The 11,365-nt window shown below is 43.4% G+C and overlaps 1 protein-coding gene across 2 annotated transcripts; it reads right to left on the reverse strand.

Moving 5' to 3' along the window:
• Window positions 1-1,916: 1,916 nt before the first annotated feature.
• Pfn4 (profilin family member 4) lies at window positions 1,917-11,185 on the reverse strand. 2 transcript variants are annotated; one of them, XM_052184769.1, is made up of 5 exons: window positions 10,638-11,185; window positions 10,255-10,539; window positions 6,287-6,424; window positions 5,491-5,596; window positions 1,917-2,530 (listed from the first exon to the last, which is right to left on the reverse strand). In XM_052184769.1, the coding sequence occupies exons 2-5, from the start codon at window positions 10,369-10,371 to the stop codon at window positions 2,502-2,504; spliced, it is 390 nt and encodes a 129-aa protein (XP_052040729.1). In that variant the 5' UTR covers window positions 10,372-10,539; window positions 10,638-11,185; the 3' UTR covers window positions 1,917-2,501. The 2 variants fall into 2 exon arrangements, with proteins under 2 accessions (XP_052040729.1, XP_052040728.1); XM_052184768.1 differs by having other exon boundaries at window positions 10,255-11,185.
• Between the last annotated feature and the right edge of the window lie 180 nt (window positions 11,186-11,365).

Genomic DNA, 11,365 nt, shown 5'->3' on the forward strand with positions numbered 1-11,365 from the left:
TTTGGTTAGCTGGGGCTGAAGAATCAGCTGTGATTAACAAGATACCAGAACCACTAAAGCAAACCTTTGTGTTACTGGGACTATTGATGCTGGTTAGCTAGAGCTAAGAAATTAGCGGCGATTAAGAGGAGACCAGCATCACTGAGGTGACATCATCCAGGAAGTGTTTTCTGAAAGCACAGAGGCTGTGTTCCAGAGATAGCCATGGTTGTATTTTGTGCTGTGGTTGGTCTTGGTACTGTGTAAGAGTCACCCAGGTGGTACTGGTTTTGAAAGCATGAAGGGGTCATGAGGAGCAGCTGAGGCTTGGCACTGTAAGAGGCCATGGAAGGCCATTGGTGAAGGTGCAGTTTCAGTTGTAGTTGATGGCCCAGGATTGAAGGGGTCATGCAAAGGAGTTGTGGCTTGGCACCATGAAGAGAGCCTATGAGAGGCTATTGATGAAGCCTAGTTACAGCGGAAGACAGCAGTGTTTTGAAGATGCCAGTGCCATGAGATGACCACCAAGAACAGCAGCATCAGTGGAGTACAGGCAGCTGGAAGCTAGAAGACAAGGTGTGTGCTACAAAGGGCAGAGCTGGAAAAATGACCCAAATCCTTGGAGGAGCCTGGAAGATCACGAGTTGGATCCAGATATTGAACCATTGGAGTTTGAGTTTTGCTTTTGATTTTAACTGTACCCTGATATTTTTCCCTCTTGAAGGAAGAAAGTATTTTAGTGGAGTCCACAGTTTGGACTTTGAATTTTAAAATATATTGGACATTTTAAAGAGATTGAACTTTTAATATGTAAAAGCTATGGGACTTTTAAAGTTATTAGATCTTGGGGATGAATAAGAAAGTAAGGGTTGAGGCTTAATAGTGATGTGTTTGTGTGTCAAGTTGACAAGGGATCAATTGTACTGGCTGGTTTTGAGTGTCAACTTGACACAGGCTGGAGTTATCACAGAGAAAGGAGCTTCAGTTGGGAAAGTGCCTCCATGAGATCGAGCTGTGGGGCATTTTCTCAATTAGAGATCAGGTGGGGAGGGCCCCTTGTGGGTGGGGCCATCCCTGGGTTGGTAATCTTGGGTTCTATAAAAGAGCAAGTCAGGGGAAGCAAGGCAGTAAGAAACATCCCTCCATGGCCTCTGCATCAGCTCCTGCTTCCTGACCCACTTAAGTTCCAGTCCTGTTTTATTTTGGTGATGAACAGCTGTGTGGAAATGTAAGCAGAATAAACCCTTTCCTCCCCAACTTGCTTCTTGGTCATGATGCTTGTGCAGGAATAGAAAACCTGACTAAGACACTGTGTAACTGGGGTATCCGAGTCTCAATTAGTCTGTGTGCATCTAGACATTTTGTTTACAAGAGTCCTATGTGGGATCAGAGGTTTCTAACATATTTAGAGACCCACCATATGTCCCTTTTGGCCCATTTAAAGTTCACTGTAGAGGGACCTGGAGAACAATGCAGTCACTTAAATGGTCATGATCCTTAAGGATCATGACAATCCAACCTGGCCAAAGCAGAGTTACATTTTATTTCCCAGGCCCTCTCTTGGTCAAAGAACCAGACCATGGTGCTCTGAGGAAGGGTCACTGAGGAAGGGTGCTCAGAGGAAGTGTGAGCTGAGGAAGGGTGCTCTGAGGAAGGGTCACCAAGGAAGAGTCCCCCTTTCTCAGAAAGGTTTCTCAGTAGCCATTCTGCCTTACTAAGACACAGACTCAGAAGCAGTGAGGGAGGTGAGGTCAGAAGTCTCCAGAGGTTTGTCCAGAGGTCTTTGTACTGATGAACAGTATCAGATGTCTGAGGAGAAGACAGTGAGTATCCATCAGCACTCATCTGCGGCTCACTATTGGGTGATCTCTAAGTCGCCGTGCTTCCCCATAGGTCCCACATGTCTGCTGAGAACAAGGAGGCTGTCACACATGCGATGTAGTCTATATTTTAATAAAGAGGTGCTGAATCAGGAACTCTACTTCTTTGACAGAAAGTACTTAGCGAGGTTTTCCTACAAGTGTTAGTTTAGACTTTTAAGGAGGCACGAGACTGGCATGGCCTAGGTACAGAGTGGTTCCGAGAACTAGTGAGATGGCTCAGTGCCACCAAGACTTATGGCCTCCTTCTCACTCCCATCACCCAGAAGAGAAGTGACTCCCATGGCTTCCCTCTGGCTTCAATGTCCATGTGGGTCACACATATGACCTAGGGCCTATATTTTTGGCATATCTTGTAAGATGTGTGGGAACTCAGGTAAGACTCCCAGTGGACTTGCACTGTGAAAAACCATAAATGCACTCAGGTGTCGTGTCTGTGACCAACGCTTAAAGAAAAGGAACAAGCTGCTCAGGTCCTTCCAGTCAGAGAGGATGCTCTCCTGAAATAAGAAAATTTGCTCCCTTAACTCAAGTCTTTGTTTTACTCTTCCATGCAGTGTTTTCAACGACAAAATATTCTTCTTAAGGATCTATACTTTTCTTCTAAAACAACAAAGTTGTCTTCACTAGGTATCTGATGTCTTAGTTTCCTTTTTTTCTTAGATACTCTCCTGAAAGAGAACACAGCATGGTAACAGGTAATGAGTAGTGAACTACCACTGCAATAGAGCTGTCACCAGAAACTGGATAGGTGAGGGCTAAAGGAACAGTAGAACCTGCTGCCCAGTCCTTAGGACTAGGTTATACCTACATTCAAAATTGGTCAATAGCACTTCATTAAAAATAGATTAATAAGAAAAATTTGAAAGCTGTGTTGCATTCATAAAAAATTCTACCTGTTTTCTTAAGCCAGCTGGTGGATATTACTCCATTGGCTTCCTCTGCTGCAGCCATGACAGATACAAATAGTGTGAGAGCACATGAGTGTCAGGAGACTGTTAGTCAGGATTTGGGATTAGAAGCAGAGATATTATATCAAGTTCAAATCCAGTTTAGTCTGAACAGTGTTCTCAGCTGGTCAGGGCTACATAGCAAGACTTTGTTTCAAAAAACAAATTAAAAAAGGCCCTTTAAAAACTTAACTTACTGTAAAAATTACTGCCAGGCAAATTCAGCAAAAATGATTTATATATTTCTATTCATCTCTGTTATAAATCTGGCAATAAGGTCTTAGATGATATTCTTATGAAAATAAACAAAATACCCAAACCATTGAACATCTGCTTCTTTCTGTGTTTGGACGTCCAAACACAGAGCCTGATTTCTTACATGAGGATTTAGTTATGATCTTGGCAACTTTCCTGTCATGGATCTAGGATATTTAGTTGTCCAGGAACTGAGTCATAGGAAGTTTAAGGAAAAATTATAGCTCTTTAGTAATTTCATACCAATTTTTAAAAACTGAGGTCCTAGAATTAGTGGTTAACATTTTACCAATGCATGTGAACCACCAAAGTTGTTGTTTAAAAAATAAGCCTGGCTAACTTGTGTGAAGCAGTATAGCATTTTATTTGCTTATTCACCTCTTAAGGCTGTCATTAAGCCATGCTGTTAGAATCTTCCACAATAAAAACAATTTGAGAAGGGACTCACCATGTAACTCTGGCTGGCTTGAAACTAGCTAAGTAGATCAGTCTGGCCTTGAACTCACTGAGCTTTGCCCACCTTTCTTCCTGAGGGCTAGGGTAAGGGTGTGTGCTAGCTAGTGCACCCAGAGAATAAAAACATCAACTGCCATGATTCTTTTTGCTTAATTGTTTGTTTTGTTTTTTGTTTTGGATTTGGTTTTTTTTTTTTTCCCCGAGACAGGTTTCTCTGTGAAGCCCTGACTGTCCTTGAAGTCACTCTGTAGACCAGGCTGGCCTCGAACTCAGAAATCTGCCTGCCTCTGCCTCCCAGAGTGCTAGGATTACAGGCGTGCGCCACCTCCACCCCCTGGTGCCATGATTCTTTATTTCTCAAATATTCTATAATAATCATAATTTTTGATAGAGACAAACATAGTTGTTGGGCAGAGCATGTGCCTTTCATCCCAGAATTTAGTGGCTAAGGATGATGGCAGGCTTGAGTACAGTCCGGGTACATAGTGGAACTCTATCCTAGAAAAGGAGGGAAGGAGGGAGGGAGGGGAGGAGGAGGGAGCACAGTTTAGTAGTGAAATCAAGTGGCTCGTGGATGCAGCTTGGCCTGTCCCTTGGGATCCTAACATTTCTAACATAGCTGGCACTTTCCTACAACAGTGGGCTCTAGCTAGCAGTATCAGTTGTATTATTCTTTGGAGTCTTTTGTAGCCATGGATTTAAAAGGGAAAAAAAAAGGTCAGAGAATCCTCATTATAATGAAGTCAAGGAACTTTCTGGTCTGCTCTATGGAACTGGCCCTGAGTCTGAGCTCACAGGCCTAGTGGCGGCCTGATGGCCTGCCTTCCTGCTTTCATTTTATGCATGCTTCACTGATACGGTAGTTCAAATTAGAAGTCTCTGTTCTGTTTCGGCTCTTACTCTGCTGAAACCAGGCCTCTTTTTCCGGCACTTAATTTCTCACATATTCATTTGAGGTTATCTCAGTAGACCTTTCCTGGGTTGTGTTAGGTAGAAGTCATCCACTTCTCTGTTTATCAAATGTATTTGTTTCCTACTCAAAATCAGGTGCTGTGTTAGGTATCAGATGGGAGGATGATTTTAAGGCATGTTGCCTCCTAGGTTCATAATCCAGATTAACAAAGAACTCTAGCGGGAATAGCAATGGCAGTGCGGATAAAAGTGCAGCCCAGTAGACCACCAGCTCTGGCCCGGACCTTCCGTGATGTGCTAACCAGATGTGAGGAGCACAGACAGAGCAGGGATGGACATCTGGCAGGTATGATGACATTTACAGAGGCACGGGGGGGGGGGGGGGGGAGGGTATGTCTTATCCAGCTTTGGTCTGAGATAGTGCAGGGCACATGAGTGGACACCATGGTTATTTGCTGCAAGAATAAGTGAACGAATGAAAGAGTGGATAGCTACTTTTCTTGCTAGAAGCCCCTCCTACTTCAAATGACTGTTTTAAACAATTCTAAGCTTGTCAGGAACACAAAATAGATGTAAAATAAAACATAAAATGATTTGCCATTTCATTTACAAAAATTTAAACCAGGGAAGGGGACACCGACAAGATGGCTGCTTCTGTACTGGCACTGTCTTTCTACAGACTGGGTCCCTAACATTTATTATCTGCTTTGTAACCTGCTTCCTCTCTGCTCCCTTGCCCATCTCTCTGGCATAGCTTACTGATGTGGGGGTAGGAGTAAACTAGAGGACACAAATCAGGGTCCTCAGAGAAAATAAGGGAGATGTCACCAAGCCAGGGCAGGAAGCAGCTGCATTGCAAAGGGATGGATCAACACTGACTCACTTAGAAGCGGAGACAATCCCAGCAGTGCTCCCAGCAGTGCTCCCCTACGTGGCACCTGCACTTCCCATGGCTCCCCAATGATCAATACTTTCTGTGGTTATGTATGCCACTTCTGGATCCTCCAGGAAATTCTTCCTTTCTCCTCAGACTAGTTTGGGTAGGGTCCCAAACTTACCCAGCTTCTCTGTGGCTTCCACACAGACGCTAGGATACATGCCTGCGGTGTAAGTTGCCACCACAAGATACATGTGGGTCTTCACCACCACCACACCAGTGTTCTCCTAGATAAAGAAGAAAACACAACACTCTGCCTGTGGTCCTAACCACAGGATCAGCAGTTACCACCAGACACTTAAAAACAACAACCACTACAACAACCCTACTTCTTGACTTCTTTGTATTCATGTATTTTTGTTTTAATCTCCCATTCCTTTTTTCAGAAATGCAGTACTGTTTTCTGAAAAGGTTTCAGGTTTTTGTATTAAGATCATGCATACTGTGAGGGAACCTACCACAGACTGACAGGTTAGAACTCCATTGTCCATGCAGACGTTGGAGTGTTGCAGTCCGGAGCCCAATAATTAAGCATTCTGGGCTGACTCAGCCCCTGGCAACCATCTCTTGCCTACCTCTGTGTCTGACATAACATTCTTATGCCTAACAGGGGCACAAACTTGCAGTGTGTTTAAACACTCCCGCATGACCCCGGCTTTACAGTTGGTATCTCTGTGTCTGTCTTTCTTCCTTTCCTTACTGCCCTGGCCAGGGTTTTGGGACCCAAGCTAAGCAGCTGGTGGACCATGAAGGACCAGAAAGTGATAGCTTAGTTGACAGATCCCAGAATAAATATTTACAACAGCCAGCATATCTGGCCAAGGATGCTTTCTTTTTCTTTATTTAATTTCAGTACAGGATATCAGACCCAAAGCTTTGCACATGCTAGGCAAGTTCTCTACCCCTTGTATACTTACATTCTTAGCATAGAGAGAACAGTCATCTGCCCGGACACATTTGTAATCCTTTTCCTTGAAATACAACCCTTCCCTTCGGGTTAATAATGGGTTTTTGGCAAATCCATTCAAAAGTGTTCGAACATCACTTGGCATTACCTGCAGAGGTTAAAATAGGCCAAGTCAGAAGAGCAGGACCCTAGACAATCCCCCCTGAGGGCTGGGAATGGGTTTCACTTTGTTTGGTGTTTGTTTTGTTGTTCTGTTTTTGAGGCAGAGTTTCTCCGTGTAGCTTTGGCTGTCCTGGAACTCACTCTGTAGACCAAGCTTGGTACAGGATATTTGAACCTGTTTCTAGTTGTGGTGTGGCTCAGCCTTTAGCACAGATCTTTAATTCCTCTGGCTGTCAGAGCAATTCAGAGGTTGAGAGAGAAGCCAGATTGAATCAGTCAGCTTGGAGAGGAGTTTGAGCTAGAGCAGATGAGTTCAGGCAGTGAGAGCTCGGGAAAAACAAAAAGGACTTACTCAGCAGGAAGTCCTGGAGGCTGAAAACATTTTAGGCCTAGATTAGATTATGCAGAAGCTAAAAACATACAGGACTGGGCCAAGGTCAGCCAGAGGCAGTAAGCCTCCCAGACATCAATTAAAACAGGAGAATAAGTTACTTTTGCACAGGCTGGCCTAGAACTCACAGGAGGTCTGCTGGCTTCTGACTCTTGAGTACTGGGATTAAAGGTGTTTTCTACTACTGCCTGGCTTGGTTTTCACTTTGTGACATGCCATCATTACATGAACTTGTGTAAGATTGTGTCAGCGAATAGCTACACCTATCCTTTTGTGCCTTCTCTACAGCTGCTCTTCCATGACAACCACAGAATCACTGATGGTTATGGCTGTGTGGTCCAAAATCCTAAGGCACTGCCAATGGCTTTTAAAAGAACAGTTCTTTTCATTTAAAAGACACACCTTCAAGAAGAGACTTTCAGAAAAGGATTCGAGTAGCACAGGAAATAACAGTAAGAACTGACAAGCAGGGCTGCATGAAACTGAAAAGTTTTGTACAGCAGAGGAAACTATCACTGAGCAAGGTGGCAGAATATGAAACAAAAATAAGTGCCAACCACATACACGGGGCAGGGATTGACACACCAAAGGTATATAAAGAACTTCAAAACTCAGAACACCAAAATCCCAAATCAATCAACCAACCAATCAATTGAATAAGTGATTCTTGAAAGAGAAACAAAAGGACCAAATACTTGAAAAGATAAGATTTAGCTATTAGAGAAATGCAAGTTAAAAACTGCTTTGAGCCTGGCAGCGATGCCATATGTCTTTACTTTCAGCATTTAGGAGGCAGAGGCAGGCAGAGCTTTGAGAGTTCAAGGCTGGCCTGGTCTATAAAGTGAGTTCCAGAATAGCCAGGAATACACAGAGAAACTATCTTACAATATCGCCTCCTCCTACCCCCCCAAATCCCTAATCCAAAACTAGAAGTGCTCTGAGGGGCTAGAAAGATGGCTCATTACTTAAGAGCACTGTTCTCTTCCAAAGAACCGGAGTTCAGTTCGCAGTCCATGTCAGGTTCATAACTGCCTACAACTCCAGCTCCAGAGGATTTGAATCCCTTTTTTAGCCTCCCAAAGCACTATACTCAGATGTACACACACACACACACACACACACACACACACACACACACACACATAAATGAAAAGTTATGGAGAGATGGCTCAGTGCTTAAGAATACTTGTTGCTCACGGGGAGAGTCTAGATTCAGTTCCCAGCACCTCTATGGTTCTAGGGGATACAAGTCTTCTGAATTCTGAAGGCACCAGGCATGCATGTCACACACACACACACACACACACACACACACACACACACAGTTAAAACATTGATAAACAAGATAAAAATTACAAAAAACCTGCTTTGAGAATCTGTCATATGCCAGTCACATAAGTATTAAGAAAACAAAGGCGAGTGGAAGCAGGGGGCATAGCTCAGTGAGTAGAGTGTCTTGTTTAGCGTGCTGAAGCTCAGGGTTTAGTCCTAGCACTTGGGAGGTAGAGGAGGAGGTTCAAAGTTATCTTTGGATACCTAGTAAGTTTCAGGCTAGCCTAAGCTATATGAACCTTCTTTAAAAATAGAAAATAAAGAAGAAAAAGATGACAACAAGAGCTGGCAAGGACACGAGGAAAAAGAGGAGGAACTCAATTCACTGATGCTGTGGATGCAAACTCATGCAGCCACTGCGGAAATCAGCATGGAAGTTCCCAAAGCTGACTTAGAACTATCATGTACCCAGTGGGTACATATAACGAAAGGACTTTGAATCAGCAGAATCAATGTCAGCAGAGACAGGCACATGTAGGTGTTTATTGTAGTTTCCACGATTGCCAAGAAATGGAACCCACCTAGATTCCTGTCACTAGATCAATGGATAAAGAAATTTAGTACACATACACAATGCAATTTTATATAGCCATAAAGAAACTGAAATGGCTGGAAATGGTGGAATATGCCTTTAATACCTGGGAAGTAGAGGCAGGCAGATATCTGTGAGTTTGAGGCCAGCCTGGCCTGCATAATGAGACCCTCTCTCAGAGATAAAAAGAAAAAGAAAATCATGACATTTGTAGAAAAAAACATCATTGTGTCACGTATTAACAAACCAGACTCAGAAAGACAATTACCATAGAACCGCCCCTACACATTTTCTTTTATATATGAAACCTAGATTCAAAATTATGTGGATGAGGAGAGATGATTTAGCATCTAAGATCACTTGTTGCTCTTGCACAGAACCCAGGTTCAGTTCCCACTGCCCACCCACATTGTGGGTACCAACTGTCTGGTTTTAGAGATCTGAAGCCCTCTTTTGTCTTCTGTAGGCACTGCATACACATGGTGTGCGAACATACATGCAAAACACCCATACACATCAAACAAATCTTTAGTTATGTGTATACATATATTTACTTATGATAAACTATCCTAAGAGGGGAGGAAGATCTCTTAAGGAATGTGGGAAACAGGAAAATGGAGTACACACGATAAGAAAACAGAAGGATTAAGGGAGGAAGAGAACCAGCTGAAGAGGAGTGGGTGGATAGAAGGCCCTTGGGGATGCAGCTATATCAAAATAAGATACAATGTCATATGGGATCAGGCTGTGCTTTGCTCTAAGTTACTCTATATTTTACAAAACAGTGGTTTTTCAGTGTGACTTGCCCTGAGAGACTCCATTTTGAAGGAGGATGACTTCACACCTGGGTGGACACAGGAACAGCAGGTCTCACCCACTCAGCACAGACTTAAAAAATGACTTATTTCTGGGAGTAGAGAGAATGCTGAAATAGTAGAGTCATATGGACATATTAAAATCATATCAGAAAAACCAGGCCCACAAAATTACCGTTACACATCAGAGCAAAGCATGGGTGTGTCTCCCTTACCTGACTCCAGAAAGAAGCAAACACCTAGCACTGAGATGGTATTGGTTCCTACTGACCTGGATCTGCCCCAGCTATCAGTCTACCAATCTGTCTGGACCCATCTTGGCCCCTTTATTCCTGGAGTTGGTTTCAACTCTGTAACTTCACTATGAAACTTGTGATTTGAAGGAGCCTAAGTCATCACTGCAGCTTCTCCAGACTCTTTCCTGAAGCTCTGGTTCTGTTAATTTATCAATAGATATTATCAAAAATGTATTCACCAGCTGATATTAGTAATTAAGATAGAGGAATAAAAGAGTCTGTGTTTGCCCCAGTTAGGTTACCAACGAAAGCAGGGATATGTATGAAATTGATACAACAGAAACTATTGTACCTTGTGAATTTATCATTACTCAATAAATTCTGAAATTGTTGAAACATGTTTGGATTTTTACAAAGCTTACAACACATACATGAAGATGACATATGAAAACCAACACTTTATAAGCTAACCTAAAAAAATATTTTTTAAAAAAGCTTTCCCCCTCTTACACTAAATCCTGGTGATGTCACACACAGGGTCTTTTCTTGGAGCTTGATGAGGGCGGCACTGTCCACATGCTTGGTCCCCAGTAGGGTATCTAACAGTAAGTTTTGCAAGTGACTCATGCTTCCTCAGCTCTGGATCGGAAACTGCAGTTGAAGAGTCCACGAGTGAGAATACAAGTGCTTCTGACGCTTCAGTTTTATTATCAGTGTGTGTCCTTTAAAACGTTTGACGAATGAAAATGGCGGTCCATCATCCAGTGTTCACCAGTACTCAGAGGGAAAGAAAAACTATTATAGAAAAATCAGAATTTACAGAGTGGCTTATGAAGTTGAGTTTGGAAAAAAAAAATCAGAGCCTCAATATTTTTAGCTATTTAATGATTTACCTGAAATTTAAAAGCAAAAGTCCATGCCTATTATTTCGGATACTCTAAGGGCAGGAAGGTCACAAGTTCAAGGCCAGAGAGACCCCGTCTTAGAAAAATAAAGATCTGAGAATAAGTTTCGGTGGTAGAGCTGGATACGTAAAGTCCTCCATTCAATTCTCAGCCCCGCAAAAATGAACGAACAAATAAATAAAAGTGAAATAAAGTAATAACAAGAAGGTACAACCAGTTATCCACAAAATCTCAAAACCACTCAAGGCGCACCACCGAGTTAATAAAGATAACCTTTTCATTCCTCCTCCTTGGCCAGCATCAACGCTGGCGACAAGACACTGGTCAACAAACCTGAGCTCTAAGACCTGTCACCTTGGAGGCTCTTTAGAGCTACATTTCCTGCTCATGTGCTGCCATCTTGGACGGCCCTCATAGAGTCAACCGCCACAAACACTCTTTCACCGCAGGTACCTAGTAAGGCGAACGACTCTCTCCCGCCGTTCCCTTCGGAGAACTAATTGATGGGAGGCCGATAGCCAAACCGAATCCTGAGTCCCGGCGGCAGCCGGGACCTACACACCGAGTACCAGGGCTACAGAAGAGGCGAGGCTCCGCCAGGGGCGGGCGTAGTACGGATCTGAAAAGCTGATTGGCTGTGATCGCTGCCTGTTAGCGCGAAACAGGCACACCGACCCGCCTCCCGCCCAGGCCTGAGGGCCGCACCACTGCGTGCT

The sequence above is a fragment of the Apodemus sylvaticus genome, chromosome 6 (genome assembly GCF_947179515.1).
Source record: "Apodemus sylvaticus chromosome 6, mApoSyl1.1, whole genome shotgun sequence".
NCBI classification, from domain to species: domain Eukaryota; kingdom Metazoa; phylum Chordata; class Mammalia; order Rodentia; family Muridae; genus Apodemus; species Apodemus sylvaticus.